At 41.6% G+C, this 22329-nt stretch overlaps 1 protein-coding gene across 1 annotated transcript in view; it reads left to right on the top strand.

Annotated features, from left to right (window-relative positions):
• GLB1 (galactosidase beta 1) overlaps positions 1-22329 on the top strand; it is a 55384-nt gene that overhangs the window by 18521 nt on the left and 14534 nt on the right. The window contains exons 5-14 of the mRNA XM_052793979.1: positions 727-821; positions 2117-2297; positions 3495-3553; positions 4433-4554; positions 4652-4692; positions 5169-5281; positions 8319-8393; positions 14720-14809; positions 16750-16863; positions 18000-18131. Of these exons, the coding sequence (XP_052649939.1) occupies positions 727-821; positions 2117-2297; positions 3495-3553; positions 4433-4554; positions 4652-4692; positions 5169-5281; positions 8319-8393; positions 14720-14809; positions 16750-16863; positions 18000-18131 (1022 nt within the window). The remainder of the gene's footprint in view (positions 1-726; positions 822-2116; positions 2298-3494; positions 3554-4432; positions 4555-4651; positions 4693-5168; positions 5282-8318; positions 8394-14719; positions 14810-16749; positions 16864-17999; positions 18132-22329) is intronic.

Consider the following 22329-nt stretch of genomic DNA (forward strand, 5'->3'; position numbering starts at 1 on the left):
TATCTTGTGAGTAGAATCTTCAGTACTGCTAATTAGAAGTGTGCATTCAAGAAGTATATAGAATGAACAAAGTAGGGTAGAAAGTTTCCAAGGTGTTGACAAATTTCATGAAAATTGGTGCCAAGAGAGAAATCATTGTCACCATTGAGGAAAAGACAGGTAGCTCTCAGCTTTGAGTTTTTCGGTTTTGCAAGGGCTGACTGGCCACTCATTGTGGGAATCGTTCCCGGCTGGTCAGTGTACATGTAATTTCAGAACTAGTTACAACATCCTCGTGTGCTACCTAGTCATGGACCGGACACAGAGGGATGAGATGAGACAGGAGATTAATGTGGTTATTGGAGTGTGTATTAGGGGACAAAGATATATATCATATCTGACTTCAGTTCTGCTCATTGTGGGATAAATTACCTATTGAAAAAAACAGTACACATAGCAACATTTGAATTTGTTTTCCTGTTGAAATGTATTAAGACAATCTGTGTGAGACATATTGAAGTCTCTCTGGTGATTTTCAAAGTTCATCAGTATTTAAATGTTTTATTTTTTAGTAAGCTGTACTGGAAGCTGACATTAATGAACGAGTATAACAGTACATCAGTTCATTAAATTCTGTTCTGTTATACTTATTTAGAACACTAGGTAAAAACTACCCATATATAATTTAAAACAAAAACCAGAAAAAAGCAGAAAAGTTGTGGAACACTTATACTTTGTGTATCACAGATTACCTGGCAGCAGTAGAGAAATGGATGGGTGTCCTTTTGCCAAAGATGAGGCCTCACCTCTATCAAAATGGAGGTCCAATCATCATGGTGCAGGTAACTTCCTGAAAAATCAAATGAACCCAAGCAGCATGGATGCTTATATTGCTCTTGTAGACACTCCATGGGTGTTGGGTGGTAATGTCACAGATGTTCCTTAACAGTTTCAGGTAGTTGAAAGATTCTGATGAAATCCTTTATCCTAAAGAACCGAATGCACTGTTTCTAGAATTCAGAGAGCGCTTGTCTGCTCTATCAAAGTTGTTTCCCACAACTATAGAAAGCAATAGAGGAAACTTGTGGAGCTTTTGAGATCTGAGTTTCATGTCAGTTCTCACATAAAGCCAAAATACATTAAAATTGCCTGAAACCCTCTGACAGGCAAAAGGAGATAAGGATACCTTCAGACAGAAGCAAAAGCAGTATGGAGTAAGCCTAAAACTTGTGACAAAAACGGCCTCAACTTATTCTTTTTAGTTAGTCGCACCTAACTTAAGCTGTAAGTGTTTCAGGACACAATGTTGTGTGTTCATGGTGAGTAGCTTCTCTCTTAAATTCCTTCCAGAGGTGCAGTGATGATTGTTCGATATTCTTAGTATTTGACCATAACAGCTTTGTTTTAATTTTTCTTAAACTCCCTGGTTGGCACAGGATGGGATAGGAGACCCTTCTTATAATATGCCCAAGATCATTGCTCTTGAACAATGTATTATATCTATTGAGGAAAAGCACCAGGCAAAATTATTCCTTGGCAGGAATAAGTTGCTTATAACAGGATTTTCAGAAATAACTTTCTGTTATTCTGTGGCATTGGATCTGGAGCTCGAAAGTCCATCCCCTTGGGAAAGGGTCAAGATGCGTACCTCAGTAGTAGCAGGGTTGACCTCCCCTCAGTCCTTTGAGTCCATTGCAGGGCTTTGCTGTTCATGTGAGCCGCTTGTAGGTGTCTCTGTTCTGCAGGTCCAATTTTGCTGCAGTTTTGATCATGTCACAACCTGTTATATGGTTTTATTGTTCTGTTTGGGAGGTGGGTCATAGCGCTCTGTTTTTAATAGAGACTGTGTTTTGATCACTGTTGCTAAGTAGCTAGGGTAGAGATTTTTACATGGAGGGCAATTCTGTAGGAAAATTACTTGCCTCCACACAATGATTGCTCCACTGTAAGATACAGGTGAGAGGAATGAGTGTCTAGAACTGTTGTCTTCTCTTACTTCTCAGGTCTAGAGTTCAAAAATGACATTTTCAGCATTGCCATCAAAGGAAGAGGAAGGTTGGATTTGGGCTTTCCATTTTTGGTATCAGGTGCAGACTGAAATTGGCTACTGCTTTATTGACTTGCTTTTACTGTGCAGGTAGAGAATGAGTATGGAAGCTACTTCGCTTGTGACTATGACTATCTGCGTTCCCTTCTGAAGCTCTTTCGACAGTATCTTGGGGATGAGGTGGTGCTGTTCACAACTGACGGTGCAAGCCGGTTTCACTTGAAATGTGGAGCTCTTCAGGGTCTTTATGCAACAGTGGACTTTGCCCCAGGTTGGAGACTGCTGTTTGTTACCAAAAAATTCTGTTGTGTGTGTGTTTGTGGCAGGACAAACTGAGTTGACTGCTTGACAAACCTGACTGCTTTGTTTAAATGGGGCAATAGGCATTTATGGATATTTGATGTACTCTTAAACATACAAGAATCGCCCACAAATACCCAGATAGAGAGTCATAATCACTTCCCTGCATCATGAAATCATGAATAAACAATTTACACTGCTCATAGTGCCTGTCTCCTAAAAATTAGCAGTAATAGTTGACATTGATTCCCTTGATGGTTTTAATATTTTTTTGATGTTGGGTTTTTTTGGTTCTTGGTTTGGTTTTGTTTTTTTTAATGTCCTCTGCCCCAGAATCCAGCCCTTGTAGTTAATTTCTTTTTAAGCCAGTGGTTACTGGAAAAAAATTACTGCTGAAGATTATCGTTAAAAATGTGCACACTGCCACAATTTGCTGTGATACAGGCCTGAAGAATGGCTGAGCAACCATAGTGTGTTCAGAAGGTGCCCTTTTGATAGAATAGGAGAGGTGATGATGTAAATGTTCATGTACTGCACGGACTTGGCAAAATAGGCTTAAGGCACAAGAAACAAACTCCAGGATGGATCTTTCCATATTTTTTACGTGTGGTCTCTTTTGTACATTATTCTTTCTACAGTCAAAGATGTGTGCTTAGCAGGAATCTGTTTTCTTACGAGTAGATTGAAATTGTGAACTCCTTCATGTGTATTATTTATGAGCTACTGATGGAAGTAGTTATTTCTGGTCCCTATGGCTTGAGCCACTAGGGGTGATCAGAAGTGAAACTCCTCTTAAGAGATAGCCTGGATTCTGTTCTTCCCCATAGTCTTGGTACCACAACCCCAGACCTATATTTTCCAATGACCAAGTAGCAATTCTGACACATCTCAGACTTTTTTGGTGCCAGGATGTTATTCCTGAGAAAAGCTGGGTTTTCAGAAGATGTATCTCAAAAGCAAAGACATGCATGCATATATGTATGTATTTTAAGTAAGTTCTGCAACTTAAACACTGGAATCACAGGTACTGATTCCTGTGTTTTCTGAAGTAACTTTCTTGTCTGGATTTTTGCTAGGTGTTGGAAGGGAGATAAAACACCTTTCAGTGAAATGAAGGACCAAAAAGTCATGGATGTAGCAACTCAGTTTTATTTTTATCTTCTTATAGGTGGCAATGTCACAGCAGCATTCTTAGCTCAAAGGGGCAGTGAACCTACAGGTCCTTTGGTATGTCTTCTCACTTAAATTTCTTGTATCATTCCTAATCTTGCAGTGGTTAAGAGAGGAGTTGACAACAGTGTGTTGGGCAGTTTTACAAAGACATAATTTCCAAGTCAGTCAGAAAAACTGAATAGAGGAGCTTCTCTGTGTGTCAAATCCACATTAACTGCTGTTCTGCCAATACTACTCTAGTCTCAAAAGGTATTGATTTTGTTTCAGTATTTTTCCTTGCTGAGGCAAATGTTTACAAAGCAGCAGGAAACAGTAAGTATGATTAGATGAGTTAGTGAGGTACGTGTGTGGGTGGAAGTTAAAAGCAAAATTAAAAGGGCAGGTTAGAAGTTGCTTCCTGTTTTCAGCTACCCTAGAGGTTTTATACAAGCTATAATGGGATGTGAGATCACTGGAAGCCTTTTTGACAAAGGGAGAAGGCCCGTTGAGGGTACAAGATTAACTCTGTGCTATGAAATTGTTTAGAACACAATTTGAGTATTCAAAAGATTAATTTTTTATTACATCTAGTCTATGTATGCTATTCTGCAGAGAATGTTTTGGTTCTATCATTTATTTGAATGCCAAGCATCTGAAACACGTTCATGTTGGCAGGTTCTGAGGAAATCCATGCTCTTTGGTATTTAACCAATTATTTTCAAAGTGTCCCTATAAAATTATTGAAACAATCCTTTAATTTCTTTGACTAGTAATCCACTGAAAACCACTGACAGTGTACACTTTGCTGTATTTATAGTAGTTTAAAAATGGCTCGAATGAGTCAAGGTGCTATGTTTCCTTCCCTCTTACAGTTAGTAACCTTAAATCACATTGCATTCTGTTCTTGTTCCCTCTTCATGTTTTCCCTTCCTCTTTTGCCCTTCCTCCTTTCAGGTTAATTCTGAGTTTTATACTGGATGGTTGGATCACTGGGGGCACCGTCATTCTGTTGTGCCTGCACAAACTATAGCTAAAACACTTAATGAAATCCTGGCACGTGGCGCTAATGTTAACCTGTAAGTGTGTGTTCAGTAGAGGTAAATTTGGGGGGGATTTTTTTCCTCCCAATTCAGCAAAACCTGATTTAAGTGGATGGCTTTTTTTCCTTTTTAGGTACATGTTTATAGGTGGGACTAACTTTGCCTATTGGAATGGTAAGAAATTGTTTAAATGATACTGATGATGTAGGGAAGCTGTTTATGAATTAGGTAGTAATGTATTCTGTGAAAGAATAAGCTATGCCTGCTTTCACATGACAAAAGATGACTGCACTAGCTGTTCTCCGTCTATTGCCAGCATGTACTAAATCCACATGGTATTTATCTTTGCAAAGGCTAATTCTGCTTCACCCAGTCCTGTGAAACAGTTCAAACATGGATAAATTTGTTTTGCTTCAGAATATTTCTGAAGACTGTATAACAGAGCAGTGTGAGCTCAGAAGGACGTTGTCCTCCATCAGGAATAGTTTCTCTATGCCAAATCCCAAATACAAAGGCCTATGTTGAATCTAAAAATGTAGCAGAGTCTGGCTGTGATTGGAAACAATTCTGAAAGTTGATACCTTTGAAAAAACCCAACTCTTCCACTGTTTCTAGTGCCTTTTTTTTTTTTTTTCTTCCCCCTCCCTTAGGTGCTAATATGCCCTATATGCCACAGCCCACTAGTTATGACTATGATGCTCCACTGAGTGAAGCGGGAGATCTGACAGAAAAATATTTTGCCTTGAGGGAAGTCATTGGTATGGTGAGTGTCCCCAGGACATATTTAGCATGGTTCTTTGAAACATCCCTGGTGTATGGCAAACTCTTACTCTTGTGTTGGTTTAAGTTACTCCTGAATTTACTGCTTTCTGCAGGGAAGGGAAGGGAAGTAGAACAAGGCAATTAGGCCAACCTAACTGCTTGTTGTTACAAAAGGGGAAAGATCTTGCACCTCTCTGACTATACGTTCTGTCCCGATGGCTCCTTCCTTCCTTTCAGAGGAGGGAGTACAGGTAGGTGCAGGTCTGACACCTAAATGATTCAGCTCTGCTTTTTTGCTGTGTTTGTTTTCTTTCAGCTGAAGGTCAGTAAGCTGAATCAACTCACTCAGTCGGATGAGAGCCAGTGCTGGCACAACAGTAGCAGAGGGAGGCATGAAGGGTTTGGCTGGGAGTAGAGATGGAGGAGGAGTGATCAGAGCTCTTTCCCTTGCAGCATTGATGAGCCATTCAGTCAGCTCAGGCTCATCACTCGATGTCAGCCTGATATGCACTGCAGCTTAGTGCTTTGGCTGTCTGTATCCCAAGCCTCATGTTGTGATTTTGGGCCTCTGTGAGGAGTGTGCTTATCCAAATGAGCACATCTTGTTTTTGTGATGCCACAAATTGTAGGTTGTGGGTGGGACCAGCTTTGCCTTGCTGTAAAAATGCACAGTATCTCTACAAACTGGAGACTGAAGTGAAACATGGAACCTGTATCTGGATTTTTAATAGCCTTGCGTTGGAGGCCATTCAGATGAGGCTTAAAAACAGATTCAATGGGAATCCCAAGGCTTAGGCTTGTACTTGCTGTCCTGTTGCATGCCAGCAACATTCCTATTCACTAAAAGACAGCTTTTTGATGGGAGTAGATCTCCCAAAAGTGTATTACGTTTTCTCTAGGGTTGAGCATGCCTTTATCTCCATACCTGTGGAAGGCCTGCTGTGGATCATGTTCTTCAATTTCTCCATTGCCCCTAAGCTTTGTGTTGATGGGATAATTTTGATAGCCTTTCAAGGGGAACCTCCTGTCTTGATGCAGCTTTTCTCACCAGAGAAATTCCCAAACTTCCTGTTTTTGAGCTGTTTTCTTCAAGGCAAGATCCCTATCTGAAATGTAAGTAGTGTTCTAGTGCAGTGAGAGTGCCTTGATAAGATCTGAAGTGTTCAGTATAACCTAAGGTGTGTTGGGTCATGGTACAGCTTTTTTTGGTGTGGTTTGTTTATATCTCACCCTCCATATCCATAGGATCTCTGTGAAGTTTTCCTGTCTCTGCGGTGGGTTTTAAACCCATAACAGTCTATCTACTCAGTTGCAGTTTGGGGTGGAGCTGATGAAAGAAAATTAAGTTGCCTGTAACTAATGACTGTGTTCAACATGTTAGCTGTGCTATAAGGCTAACATGTTATAATCTTCCTTTACTGTTTCCTTCAGTTAATAAATGTAATAAAGAAGAAGGGTTTCACTCTACAGCTTCTTTCAATTGCTGACAGCATTCTTTAATTTTTATTATTTGGGCTGAAATTTCCTACTTTTGACTTGTTCTCTTGGGTGAATTTAGTTTTTCTTTTCTTTAAGTCTTAATATCTTGATTATTTTCAAATACAGAGACGAAGAAATGAACTTGTTGCCAGAAATATAAATCAGACTTTCATTAGTCCATAGTTGAGATTTGACAGGAGGGCATTGGGAATTATGCTGCTGTGGCCTGTTTAAAAAAAAAAACAACAAAAAAACCAAAAAAACAAACAGACCAACTAAACAAAAAAACCCCTTGTTTTGGTGCAGAGGCGAGCTTCTGAGCATGAGTTTTATGCTGGATATACCATGTGTATATACCATGTGTAAGCCCAGCAAGTCATGCCTTGTGCTAAAACTTTCAAGCCGAAATCAAAGTAAAATCTCTTAAGAAAAATACCCTTTCGGCCCCTCACCAAGTTTATATAAAAACCCCCTAGGAGCTGCCAAAGTAAGCACTCAGAAGTCACTGAATGTTCAGATTAAGATAGCCTTCACAAGGGGGGTCATTTGTGCATGTATATTAAAATGTAGGCTTAGATTGCTTGATCACATGGGAATCGCATCTGCAGAAGTTTTTTCTCTATAATGTGCAGGCAGGGCCATGTTCAGTAAATGAAAGAAGAGATGGGAAGAGTGGCCATTACAGGAGACAAGTAGGCTCAGAAGAGAGGAGGCTAGGGTATGGGGCAGAAAGTCACTGTCTAGACTTGCCACTCCTCAAAGGTGTGCAAGAAAGTGGTGGACACCCTTCACCTCTTTGCTGATCTCAGGTGGTTATTCCTAGAGATATAGGGCAAGAAGTAGAGAGAAATAGCCTGGCAGTCCGAGTGTTGCCTTGTCATGTTTCTCTATGATTGATTGGGCAGTGGTCTAGACCAGGACCACAGGGAAGCTAACGATGAGACCTCAAAGGTTCATGGAGCTGTGGAGGAGGCTGTGGTCTCAAGGCCTGCTTCTCAAAGAAGCCAGCCCAGACAGTAATGGATTAGAAGGTGGGGGTGGAGTATAGTAACACTGAAAGGAAAAGCACAAGAAGCTAATAATTCCCACATGGAAGTGCTGCTAGGGAAGGGTCAGGTGCCCTACAAACTTGGAACGGTTAACTCAAGCTCCCATGGACTGGGGAGATGACTTGCAGAAGGGTTATAGAAGTAATGCAAGCTCTAGCCACAGGAGGGCTCCAAGGGCACTGTGATTCTTTGGCAGCTCATTTGTTCGCTATGCTTTTTACTGTTACCTCAAGTTGAATAGTTATTAAAAATTGTTTACCATATGTGATCAAGTCAGATGGTTTAGTGTTTTGGTTTTTTTTTTTTTTTTTTTTAGAAAAACCCTTAATCTTAGACTAGATGCAGCTGTAATCCTTTAGCACATTGAGATTATCTACTTTTAGCCAAAGTTCTACTTGTAGAACTTTGGCTAAAGTTACATGTAGTAAGTTATGAAGCGGAAAGTGAGAATCCAGTTAAAGCATGTTTTTATTTAAGTTTCATGTGTTTTTTTTCTCTTTCCTTTTCTAGTATAAGCAGTTACCAGAAGGTCTTATCCCTCCGACAACACCCAAATTTGCATATGGGAAGGTTCGCTTGCAGAAGGTAAATTAACATCTGTAATATGCTGTGTATCTTTCCGTAATGCTGTATGTTTGCTTTTTGCAAAAAATGTTTATGAGGGTGTCATGACAGTCTCTAGATATGATACAAAATAAAGAGGAAAACCTTGAAAGCAAACTTTCAGGGAGGAGGGAGCAGAGCTTGGGAATTCGGAATTATGCCCGTGGTTGAAAATGAGAAAATGTATGTTATCTGGATATAAAAAGAAAATTTTTACAATATGCAGTATGTGCCTGAAGTTTTACTAAACTTAAGTTAATATATTATTAACACAACAGAATCTTCGTTGTCTGAGATAACTCATGTATGAGTAATGTAGCTGGGGGAATGCTAGCATGAGAGCTATGAGCAAAGAGTGTTTTTGTAGCTGGTGATGCCTCTGAAGTAGAAACAGCAGGAAGGGTATACATATCTTTTAAATACTTCTAGGCATTTACATTTTGAATATGGAACATTGTCAATAAATTTGAAAGTCTTATTGATATTTTCTTACAAGATTTGTGAAAATCTGTAGCTGATGAGAGAAATTAAATTAGTTTCCGGCCAAGGGAAAAGCATGCAGAACCCAGACTTGCTATATTCTGTCTGATAACAGTGGTGTAACTGGTCAGCACATGAGTAGCTGGGGTTTGTCCGTAGCACCGTCACTTTAGGACCAGCAACAATTTTCTGTGAAATACGGTTGAGAACTAGGTTCCTGCAGTGAGTGTAGAGGATGGTTTAAGGGGGGATGGAAGAGACAACAGGCATGAACTTGGCTATATTCCTTCTGCTGGGCACAGACAAGTTGTTTTGAGGTGGAGGATTACTGCAGTTGGTGTACTGGATACTGTAATTCATAATGTTTTGATTTTATACTTTGTACTTTTAGTTTGACAGCCGCGTTTCCAATCAGCAATGTATCTGATCTGTTATGCGCTGTAGCTGAAACATTGCAAAATTTGGTAGTGATAAGGCTTTGCAGGCGTTTTCAAGTCATCCCACTCAAGTGGTGGGCAGAAATACTTTTTGTATAAAAGTGATTCACCAGTGAAGTTGAAACAGATCTATATCATTTTCAACAACCTTTGAGTATCTTCAGACCTTTTAGGGCAGGTTTCACTGAACTGGCTTATATTAGGTAGTGACTAATTAAATACCATTATCAGTGCACCCATCACTTCTGCTGATATCATAGGTTGCCAGCATTTGGGAGCCTAGCAATCAGATTTTGAATCTTCCATCTTCTCATGGTTCATGGCTCTCAGGCTGTCCAATTTCACTAGAATGATGAAGTTTCTCTTTCATGCCTTCAAGAAATGAATGCTGTGGGGTGCCTGGCCGAGACACCTGTCTTACAAAGGAGGAGTCGGATGACTAAACTTGCTCAAATATCACAGCTTTGACCTGGCCAACACACTGGGAGCTCTGTTCTTGCACCTTCTCACCTTCTACACATCCTGCTTTTTTGCGAGGAGTTGTTTTACTCTCTACCCAGTGGTTTTAGGAACCGAGATGGCATGTCTAAACCGCCAGGTGTGAGGTTCCTTGTTGACGCGGAAGTCATGGACACTGCACACAATCAATATGATCAAGCAGATGCCACTTTATTGCCAAGATAGCTCGGTTTATATGTTCATTCTAGTTACTGTTCACGCATAAGCAAATTAGAGATTGGTTAGCATGAGCTGTCCACGCACCTAGTTACACCTAATGATTGGTTATAACAACACTGTACACGCGCATAAACATAAGGCATAATTGGTTGTATTAACTAAAACATGCAAAACTTGTCTCAGTCTAATTGGTCAAGATAAGCTGCCGAATTGAGGTTCTTTGTGCCAAGTTCCCTTTATCGTGGAAAGCGCACCTGTGTTCTTCTAATTGGCATCTTTCTTTTTTTGTCGTCTTGTTTATTCTGTTCAAGGCCTTCTAAAGGCGTCTGAAATGCTCTTACTACTGTTAGCTAAATATGTGTCCACAAGCAAAGCGTCCTTGAAGCCTGCTGCCTACAAAACATCCTTGGCTCACAAATTGATCAATTCTATCGAGTCTGGATTGTTCACTATGTGCCCATTACTTTCCAAGTATCCCACAGTTCCTGTCATTGCCTGTACATATACTGTGATCTGCACTGAAAGCCTCTAGAATTCTTTTCTGGGAATAAGGCTGCTTTTTGCTCTGTGAACCCACTGCTTAAGTTCAGCAGCAGTTTACTCCTCTGCTTCATTACCCTGCAACACAGGACGAGTCTCAAATCACAGAGGGTTTGTACTGTCCCAGCCAAAGCCATCCTCCCAACTCCGTGATGCATTCTAGCCCCTGCTGGAACTAGGTCCAGTGCACCTTGTTGTATGGAGAAGCCTGAATGTATTTGGGTGAATATCAGAGAGGGAATATTCTAAATGATAAGACTTAGCTGTGGTTATAGTAAACTTCCCAGCTATATCGTTTGCAGTGACAGTGCTAAAACAAGTACTGTGTAAAGCCTCACTGTGCAGTTGAAGTCCAGCAGTCAGGCTACAATGCAGAGCATTGAATCTACTTGCAGTGAACCAACTCCCTTGACACTTTTGCAGAAAGGAAGAGGGAAAGGAGACTCCAGAGTATGGTGTACTTTACAGAGATACATGTAACCAGAGCAGACTGTTGTCTGTTTTTTTTCCACAAGATATTCTGTGACAATACAGTCCTTAAGTACCTGATCAGCTACTCAGGACCTAAACTTGAAGAAAAAAGATCTTTGCCCTTAGCAGTGCTGTCTGGCAGATACGCTGTTTTTTTGAGGTTTGCAAATAGGTTGCCCCAGATGAAAATAGTTGGGGAACCCAGGCTAGTTGGGGAGGGAAAAGAAATAAAAAATAATTAAAAAAAAAAAAAAAAGAAAAAAAAGAAAAGCTCCCCTGCTGTTCACTGATCAGGCAGTTGTTCATTTTGAGCTATTGAATTATTTTAAAGAATTCTCCTGGTGGGAAAAATATAATTTATTAAAAGATGCTGGGGACACTGACATTGCTACAGAAGAGCAGAAGACAGAAAAACAGGCAGTAAGGAAAAAACTTTGTTGCATAGATGCAAAAGAGAAGTGTTGAAGATGAGGAATGAGGGCAGGCAAGGGCAGAACAGCAATAGATAGGCGCAAGAAATATGAGCAAGACGACAGGATTTAGGGGTTTAAGACCCAGAATGTGGGGAGCATCCTTTCCAGAGGGAAATGCATGAGTCTTAGTGCCTGCAATGTGTCTGTGTGGCTGTGCAGGCTTGTGAGCAGGTGGTAGTTTCTGGTCACCACTTGTGACCAAGCACTCCTCAGGGCCCTCAAAGGAAATGCCTGCCCCAGCACTGCAACCTGCAGACTCATAGGTTCTGGAGTTGTGCTCAGTTCTTGGGATGTGGAGAGCTCAAGCAATAGCAAGTAGCAGGCAGTGCTGATATGAGTTGGTGGTAGAAAGGGGTTAAGCAAACAGGATGCTGCCAGTAGTTGATATCATTCCTGTTGGAGCTATTCTGTTTTGGGTTTGGGTTTTTTTTTTTTCACGCTTGATCTTACACTTTGGTTTTGAAGACCTTGCTCTGGAGGATAAAAAAGTATTGCTATTTTTTATTAGTAGTAATCTGTTGTCTTGCAGGTTGAGGTTTTTAAAAATTCTTGACAGTATTTGTAATTTTTAAATTTACTGTTAAGTTTGTTGTGATACCGATTGTCCACTAAGTAGCAGTCAATGGGAACTTGCAGCAAGCGCAGATCTTGTTTTGGTTTTATTTTTGTATGCACCACTTAGGAATGAAAAGCTGAACAAAAATAATCCACTGAAGTTTCAAAGAAACAAGCTTCTACCAGCCCAGTCCATAAGTGAATTATATGTGGTTGACCTGTATTCAGAACAGAAGCCCCTTTGGTAGCAGGAACTTAAAAAAAAAAAAAAAAAAAAAAAAAAAAAAAAAAATCAAACAGGCACAGATACAAGCTGCTAATACTCAGTTCAGCAAGGCACAAAGCAGCACTCGTTGCCAGTTAGTAGCTTATTCAAGTGACCATGTGTGTCTTAATACTGCTTACATTAATTTCTAATTTCATTGTCCACTTGGGACCAAGACTGTTAACGCTCACAGGATTGTTGTTTAGTTCTATAAATCAACTCTGTCAGTGTCTGTGCAAAGATACTCATCTCTTGCTTCACAGCTGTTGTACGAGACCCGGCAGTTCAGTCTCGCCTGTGGCCTGCCAAGTCCTGCATATTGCTTTTACATTACTGGTTCCTCCGTTGGAGGAGCACAAGATAGGGAATGGAGCACATACACAGTCCAGAGCATTTGGGGAATTTTACTCTGTGAAAACTGATTGTTATTTTATGTACAATGCTTAAACTGAAAACCTAAGAGCAAACTACTTTCATTAAAACTTTGCAAGCCATCATTTGACTGACAGCCTTCTTGCCAGGGTGAACATGCTTAGCTATGGACTAGTGAGGGTGACCCGACCTCCAGGTGGTGATGGCATTACCCTTTGTATACTTATGGCCTGCTTTTGCTTTCTTGTTCCTAGCTAAAGAGTTGAGATAAGCTCGTTTCAAGAGTCCGTTTAGGTCTATGTCTACATGTTGGTTGTGGTTTAACCCCAGTAGGCAGCTAAGCCCCACACAGCTGCTCACTCACTCTTCCCTGGTGGGATGGGGGAGGGAATCAGAAGGTAGAAGTGCAGAAACTCGTGGGTTGAGATAAAGACAGTTTAAGAGGTAAAGCAAAAAACTGCGCATGCAAGCAAAGCAAAATAAGGAGTTCATTCACTACTACCCATCGGCAGACAGGCGTTCAGCCATCCCCAGGAAAGCAGGGCTCCATCACGCGTAATGGTTACTTGACCAGACAAATGCCATAAGTCCGAACATCTCCCCCTTCCTCCTTTTTCCCCCAGTTTTTACTGCTGAGCATGACATCATATGGTCTGGAATATCCCTTTGGTCAGTTGGGGTCAGCTGTCCCGGCTGTGTCCCCTCCCAGCTCCTTGTGCACCCCCAGCCTGCTTGCCGTTGGGGTGGGGTGAGAAGCAGAAAAGACCTTGACTCTGTGTAAGCACTGCTCAGCAGTAGCTAAAACATCCCTGAGTTATCAACACTGTTTTCAGCTTGAATCCAAAACATAGCCCTGTACAAGCTACTATGAAGAAATTTAACTCTAACCCAGCCAAAACCAGTACTATACTGAAGAAATAATTGTGTGTACATAGATGGTTCATACCAACTTCTGTCATATACAGCATTTTGCACAGTGATGTATATTTTAATACATAATTTAATATTTCAGCACTGCTGACTTTCATGTATGCTCTGCAAAAATTCAATACTTCTGTTATTGAAGTAGCCTCAGAATTTTGTATTGATATGAATGCTCTTATAGCATACAGTTTTACATGATTTTAAATGCCTAATTTTTTTTTACTGTTTTTTTTTCTCAAGCATTTGAAAGTAAATCAGTGTTTGAGAAATATTTTGAATGTCTGGTGTATAACTACCACTGAACAGTGACAGTACTTCTGGTGAAACAGACTGACATCTTGCATGAAAAAGATGAATGCAGTTGATTTTTTTGAGCTTGTAAGACACTAGGCATATTGTGTGCATCTTGACTAACATAAAATTGATAGTGGACTTTGAGAGGAAATCGTAGATGAGTAGAAAACTATAGTCACAAAAGGAAATTGCAGATGGCAACAAAAGGCAATTTAATTGTGTGCATGTAAGTCCTTATCCAGCAAGGTACTTATGCATGTGACTAGCCTATACTTTGCTCCCAGTCTCACTAAAATCAGTCTAGCTACTTATACGTGACACTGAATTACAGCCTTAGGGTTTCTAAAATCATTTAAGACTAAATAGGGTATAGTCATCTTAGATAACTCCTGATGGAGCCAAATCATATCCTTACTTAGCTCAGAAGGATTCCAGAGTAACTCACTGGAAATCAGTGGCATTTTCCCTAGCCTGATTGTAAGTATAATTGAGCAAAATTTAGATAATATAGTTGTTTTGTATTAATTGTCCAGAGCAGTTGTATTTGTTTATAGAACTTTTGTGAGAAACTCTTGGGTTAAATTTAGAACATCTAGATTTTTAAAACATTGCTCCACATGTACCATGTTTCTGTCAGGGTTCATCAGTTCTCTGTACTGTATTGTAGTATTGATGTGTCTGTAAGGATGATGTAAAGGCTTAAGATTTCTTTGCTTTCTGGACAGATACAGCTAGCTGGCTAGGTGGCTGGATATGCAAGCTGTTATATTTGGATTGAAATTTACTGACCTTCATATATCTGCTTTTTCCATGCTGCAGGTGGGCACTGTGGTGGAGGCTCTTGACAGGTTGTCACCTGCTGGACCAGTGAAAAGCACTTACCCGTTAACCTTTGTTCAGCTAAAGCAGGTGAGGCTTCCTTCAGTAGGCACTTAGCAGTAACTTTGTACAGTTTATTTGAACAACCCTCTGTGGTATTATTCTTCTTATGTCCAGTGTCTGACACCTTATCTCAGCACAGAAGTAATAGTATTATAAAGGTGTCCAGGATTTTTGCATTGGAGACCTTTCCATATTCTATAGTGCTCCTGTTTTGCACCTGAGGTTTTCTGCTTTCCATGAATGTAGGTATGTATGCTGTCCAGGCTTTCACCTTTATCTTTCTCCTCTCTGAAGTATTGATTTTCAGGTTCTTAAGAGCCCTTTTTAATCTATCTTTTTCTTCACTATTAATTTTCCTTATTCTGTTTTTACTTTGCCTCTCCCCACTTGCTATCAGAGTGGGCACAGTGGCTGAGACACTGCTTTCTCATACAAGTCAGGGGGCCCGAAGATTGGGGAATGCAATCTGTTTGACACTTTTATGGGCCTCCTACTTATTTGTAGTCCTTTTACTACGTGTATGGTGAGGCAAGAGAATGCAGTGAGAGAAACCTTTGGGAGCAACCTCTTGGAGTTGTTGCAACCCACCGTCGAGGTCATTCCCCCACTGGTTGAGATAGGAAAAATACATTTTTCTGCATTTTCCTGTGGCTTTTGCTGACTCCCGCTCTCTCCTATGTTCCCTCTCTGTCAGTCTCTGCATCAGCTTCCCTGTCGATTCTGGTGACTTCCCATATCTTCCCTCATAGTCAATCTTTTCCTCGCTGCTGAGGGACTCTGTCTTTCCATTAAGGTTACATGACTCTCTGATTGCTTCTGTGCTGCATTTAGCAGAAACTGGAGCATCGGTGCTAATTGCCTGCAGCTAAAATCAACTACTCAGAGAGAATGTGATGCTGGTAGTAGCTGGGGGAGGGAGAAGAGGGGGAAGCAGTTCAGCAGGTGCCTGGGATATGGCATTAGTCAAGTAGGGGTTCAAAGCTCAGATTTTTCCTTTCCAAGCCATTAATACGGAGGTGTGAAAGAAGCTGCAAGTAGTATGTTGTGGCTGGATGTAATTTCTAGTGGGCTTTTCTCTCTCTCATCCTCTGGCCTTCCCACCCTTAGCGCTCTGCTTAGGAAGACTCCTGAGAGAAGAGGGCAGCCAGCTGAGCTTCTTAGCATATTTTTAATTTTTTTCTTCCCTGCTCCCTGCCCCCCCCCTTTTCTGGGCACATGGTTGCAAATGTATTGCAAATATAATAATTATAGCAGAATGGAAATTGTTTACTCTCACTTCTTCCTGCCAGGTTTATGTTCTAATCCAAGTCTAGAAAGTAAATGGGTTTGTGGCTACTGAGTGAAAGGGATGATGCATTTTTTGCCTTGTTTTAAATTTGTGTTTCAATTTGTGATTAGAAGAAATCTAATGACTGACTTTTTTTTTTTTTTTTTTTTTTTATTTCCTGATGGGGAACTTAGTGAAAAATATTCCAAAATGTTCCTGATGATGTCTAGTTTGATAGATAATATAGACTTAATGAATATGTCAACTTATGGGCACTGGGTGACAAATGTGCACTTTCAAGTTTGTTATATAAACTCAGTTAGGAGGGGATTTTCCAGCTATCGTCTCACTGTTTTTAATGAAGAAATAATACTGTCAGTCATTAACTGCTGTGTTTTTATTGAAGAAATACCTTCATAGCCAAGACCTTTATCTTTTAAAGTTATGTAAATGTTCTGATGAAACATTTAAAAATGGAAACTCTGTGGAATTTACACCCATTACTTAAAGGTCAAAGTGAACTCTAATCTGAAGCTGGTGTCTGTGATGGCATCTATCTGAAGTGAATGAAAGTTAATGTTTCAATCTGAGCGTGTAGGCAGGAATATGGGATATTTCTAACCCATGACCTGAATTGAAGCTATGGAATGACTTGGTTCATTAATCTGTTTGGGTTTTCTCCCTTCTTTTCTTTTCTTAGTATTTTGGGTTTGTACTGTACAGAACTACGCTTCCAAAAAACTGTACGGAGCCAACACAACTGTCTTCACCTTTAAATGGAGTCCATGATCGTGCCTATGTCTCTGTCGATGGGGTAAACATTGTTTGCTGGTATTTGTTTCTGCCATGAGTGGCCTTCACGAAAGTCATGGATGCAGTCTGCCTTTTTTTTTTTTTTTTTTTTCTCTCCTTTCTCCAGCTTATCAAAACAACTTTATTAGATAAGATTGTTTAATCAGATGAAGGAAGTAAGAAAGTATACAGTTGATTCGTACTCGGTGTTCATATTAATATTTCAGAAAATATGACTATCTGTTATTTCTAAGGAAAACTTAACTGTTTCCATTTTTGAGATATTTGTATGTTTATACAGATTCATGACTTAAGTGAAAAAAAACCCCAAACCCTAGAAGGGTTCACTTGCAGTTTCATGAAATACATTAATGATATATATGCCTGGTGGCTTTCTACAGTGTTTCCATAGTTTGTTTGGGTTTTTTTAATCTTCTCTTTCCCCACCCCCACCCCTTTTGAGGGTGAGGGGAAGTGGAAGCCTGAGCCAATGTCTTACCTTATTAAACTGGCTTCTGACCGCAAGTTAAAAAAAAAAAGTTTATCGTACAGGATGTGAACTTTACCTTTTTTCCCTTAAGCAGGGTTTTGTTCCTGCTTAATGAGAATTAATATCAACTCACGGACTTTGATAACCTACTTTTTTGATTAATCTTTGACCTGTGCTGACTCTCATCACCTTTGTGTCCAGGTCAAGCTCTTCTTTCCTTATGTTATGGGAATGGGAATAAATAAAACTTAATACTGATGCGATCTTAATTGGAAGATGAAGCTCCTTTTACTCACGGATGTCGCCAGAATCTTTTCAGTCACTAGACTAAATTTGAGAACTTGCTTTTTGTGAATCAGGTGCATCAAAAACCTCTAGGATTCTGACAGTTGATTGAGTTAGTTGAAATCAGCTAAGGAAAGAGATGGTGTCAGACAAATGCTGCCTAGTAGCACATCCAGTTGATGTACTGAAATGTGAATATTGACATAGCTTTTTGTGTGTGTGTGTGTGCTCTCATGCAAGAGGAGGAAAGGAATTTTTTTTTTTTACTTTGTTTGTTTCCTTTGTCCTCTTTCTTTTCTTCAAGCAAGTTGAAGAGCCAATTAACAGGGTTTTGTTGGTTTTCAGTGATTATTGTTTTCTTCCTCTTGGTGTAATTCATATAGGTTCCTCAAGGTGTCCTTGAAAGGGACAAAGCGCTTATGATAAATGTAACTGGGAAGGCTGGAACAAATCTGGACATCTTGGTAGAGAATATGGGCCGAGTCAACTTTGGTAGATACAATAATGACTTTAAGGTAAGTAAAATCAATTGAGTTACTGGATTGCGGTGGCTTTCCCTCTTTTCCACACGTTAAAAAGAAAGTAGTGAATTAGAGCAAAAAAAAATCAGGATTACGCAGCTTTAACTTTACCTCATTTGAATTTTCCCATCACCAAAATCAATGTGGAATTAAAAACCGACAGACATATTTTAATTTTTTTTGTTGATTCACTTATGTTGTCAGCCAAAATGTCACCAACAAGACTTTCAGGTTGAGTTGAGTCTGTAGCTAACATTTTAAAATGTACCAAGCTGTTTGGATAAACTCCAGAAATGGGTTGGAAATTAGTCTAGATCTTGGCTGTACTTCGAGGCTTGTGAATCCTGGGATTGTATTTGTGTGTGTGTGTGCGTGTATGTGTGTATATATATATATACACTTTTGTATCTCTCTCCACGTCCCATTTCATTTGTCAGCAGGGTACCCTTGCAGTATTTTCAGTGTGGCTAGGAGAAGCTGTTTCACAAGCACTTTACCATGAAAAATTGCCAGTTTAGATTTGGACTGATCAGGTCTTAGAGATAATTATCAGAAAGCTTCTGAATGCTTCTGGGTCCTTGCTGCACTGTGGGACTGTCACCTCGCCACATGAGTGGCTGTGGTGGGTTGATCTTGACTGGCCACCAGGTGCCCACCAAGCCACTCTATCACTCCTCCTCCCTCAACAGGATGGGAAGAAAATACAATGAAGGGTTTGTGGGTCAAGATAAGGACAGGGAGATTACTCAGCAATTACCGTCACAGGCAAAACAGACTTGATTTGGGGAGATTAATTTAATTTATTGCCAATTAAACAAGAGTAGGATAATGAGAAATAAGAACAAATCTTAAAAACACCTCCCCTCCACCCTCCCTTCTTCTCAGGCTCAACCTCACTCCTGATTCTTCTACCTCCTCCCCACAAGCAGCAAGGAGGATGGGGAATAGGGGATGTGGTCAGTTGATAACACTTCATGTCAGCTACTCCTTCATCATCACGCTCTTCCCCTGTTCCAGCGTGGGATCCCTCCCACAGGAGACAGTCCTCCATGAACTTCTCCAATGTGGATCCTTCCCACAGGCTACAGTTCTTCACGAGCTGCTCCAGCATGGGTCCTTTCCACGGCGTGCAGTCCTTCAGGAGCACACTGCTTCAGCGTGGGTCCCTTCCATGGGCTGCAGTCTTTCAGGCACAGACTGTTCCAGTGTGGGTCCCTGTGGGGTCACAAGTCCTGCCAGAAAACCTGCTCCAGTGTGGGCTCCTCTCTCCACAGCTCCTGCCAGGAGTCTGCTCCACGGTGGGCTCTCCATGGGCTCCAGCTTTGTGTAGGGCACATCCACGTGCTCTGGTGTGGGGCCCTCCACAAACTGCAGGGTGGATATCTGCTCCACTGTGGACCTCCATGGGCTGCAGGGGGACAACCTGTGTCACCACAGGCTGCAGGGGAATCTCTGCTCTGATGCCTGGAGACCTCCTCCTCCTCCTTCTTCACTGACCTGGGTGTCTGCAGGGCTATTGCTCTCCCATTTTTCTCACTCCTCTCTCACAGCTGCTACACAGTTAGGTCGTGGTTTGTTTTTGTTTTTTTTTTTTACCCTTTCTTAAATATGTTATTATAGAGGCAGTACCAGTGTCACTGATGGGCTCAGCTTTGGCCAGCAGTGGGTCCATTCTGGAGCTGGCTGGAACTGGCTTTGTCCAGCATGGAGGCAGCTTCTCGCAGCTTCTCACAGAAGCCACCCCTGCAACCCCCCTGCTACCAAACCTTGCCATGTAAACCCAATGCAGTAGAGGTGCCACTAATGTAACACTAGGAAGGGCAGGGGCAAAAAGGAAACTTTTCTGGTTTTAGATTTAATGGGATCCCCAGTGCTGTGTGATATTTGCTAAAGAGAGGAGTGTTGTAGAGGCCAGTCTTGTGTTGTGTTTGTGCTGTGTTAGTGCCACAGCATGCTGTTTTTTTTTAGTTTTTGATATTACTAGGCCACAAGTAACAATGAAGTAATTACAAAGCTTTACAATTAAGAAGAGATTTGCAGCCCCCTAACTGCTAGATTTGACTTGGCCTAAATTGATTTGGTGGTGTTCTTTCAGAAAGCTTGTCAAATGTTTAATGACTGTCCAGATTAATAGCTGTCTGGCGATTGTGGTGCCTGTATTGGCTTTGTGTGGCAAAGTTTTGGTAGTAGGGGGGGGTTACAGGGGTGGCTTCTGTAAGAAGCTGCTGGAAGCTTCCCCTGTGTTCGAGAGAGCCCATACCAGCCGGCTCTAAGACAGACCCGCCGCCGGCCAAGGCCGAGCCAATCAGCGGTAGTGGTAACGCCTCTGTGATAACATTTTTAAGAAGGAAAAAATGTTGGGACAGACAGTATTCGGCAGCCGGAGAGAGGAGTGAGAACATGTAAGAGAAACAACTCTGCGGACACCAAGGTCAGTGAAGAAGGAGGGGGAGGAGGTGCTCCAGGTGCCAGAGCAGAGATTCCCCTGCAGCCCGTGGTGAAGACCATGGTGAGGCAGGCTGTCCCCCTGCAGTCCATGGAGGTCCACGGTGGAGCAGATATCCACCTGCAGCCCGTGGAGGACCCCATGCCGGAGCAGGTGGGTTCCCGAAGGAGGCTGTGACCCCGTGGGAACCCCGCGCTGGAGCAGGCTCCTGGCAGGACCGGCGGATCTGTGGAGAGAGGAGCCCACGGAGCAGGTTTTCTGGCAGGACTTGTGACCCCGTGGGGGACCCACGCTGGAGCAGTGTGCTCCTGAAGGACTGCACCCTGTGGAAGGGACCCATGCTGGAGCAGTTCATGAAGAACTGCAGCCCGTGGGAAGGACCCACGTTGGAGAAGTTCGTGGAGGACTGTCTCCCGTGGGTGGGACCCCACGCTGGAGCAGGGGAAGAGTGTGTGATGAGTCCTCCCCCTGAGGAGGATGAAGCGGCAGAAAATAACGTGTGATGAACTGACCGTAAACCCCATCCCCATCCCCCTGTGCCGCTGGGGGGTTGGTAGAGAATTCGGGAGTGAAATTGTGCCTGGGAAGAAGGGAGGGGTGGAGGGAAGGTGTTCTGAGATTTGGTTTTATTTCTCATTACCCTACTCCGGTTGATTTGTAATAAATTGAGTTAATTTTCCCCAAACTGAGTCTGTTTTTTGCCCGTGACGGTAATTGGTGAGTGATCTCTCCTGTCCTTATCTCGACCCACAAGCTCTTTGTTATATTTTCTCTCCCCTGTCCAGCTGAGAAGGAGGGGGAGTGATAGAACAGCTCTGGTGGGCACCTGGCGTCCAGCCAGGGTTAACCCATCACAGTGCCTTTTGGTGTGAGGGTGATGCCAGGTAAATTAGAAGCTCCTGTTTCCTCTCAGTCTAAATTCTGTCCGTGATAGGTGTCTCAGAGCAGAATTAAGACTTGTCCAAAGTGTTTCTTGGTTAGTTTGGATGCAAAAGCAGGAGAAAGATAAACACCACAGGACAAGATATATGCCTGAACAGTACCATTTAGTTAGCAGAGCGCACATATGCTGTGAGGAAGTAGGATTTTTAAGGTTGTAAGTAGGGGAAAAAAGTAAACTCAAGTGTGGATGCATCTTGACTAGCCTAGTTGATGAGACCACAAACTCTGTTCAAGTTTCCCCTGCCATACATTTTGGAAAGCATGCAGTTCTTTAAATCCTGATCAGAACAAGCTAAATATGTGTGGGAAGTTTTAGGATGTATGAAAGCCTCTGAATTAAAAGCATCAGCAACTGAGGCTTTTCTTTGCTTGTGGCATAGAAATTCAGCGGGTAGCAGTAGTGCCAACTCTGTTCATACTGTCTTTCCAAGGTACCTTGCCTTTATCTGAGTGGCAGGAGAGGGCAGCTAGTTCCCCAGTATTTTGCCTTTATGTTGACGTAGTAGAAATGTTGCCTTTATTTATTTAATAACAGGTCAGGTGATAAAGAAATCTGTGTGCTTAGTGCTAAATTAAGGTAACAGAATAGAGGGTTAGAGGTTGGATTAGGGAGGTGCTCAGTGTTGCTGTGGTTGGGCTGAAATTCACACTTATACCAGGGTTTCAGTCTTTTAAAGATTAAAGAGTGAAAGCAAGTTTAGTAGACATGTGCATTGTGAGAATAATATCTAAAAGCAGGATCCTTCTGTGTAGAAGAGGCAGCCTTTCTTGGGTAGCTTTGAAATATGTGTGTTGCTTCTTCAC

This window comes from Harpia harpyja, chromosome 1, assembly GCF_026419915.1.
Source record: "Harpia harpyja isolate bHarHar1 chromosome 1, bHarHar1 primary haplotype, whole genome shotgun sequence".
Lineage (NCBI taxonomy): Eukaryota > Metazoa > Chordata > Aves > Accipitriformes > Accipitridae > Harpia > Harpia harpyja.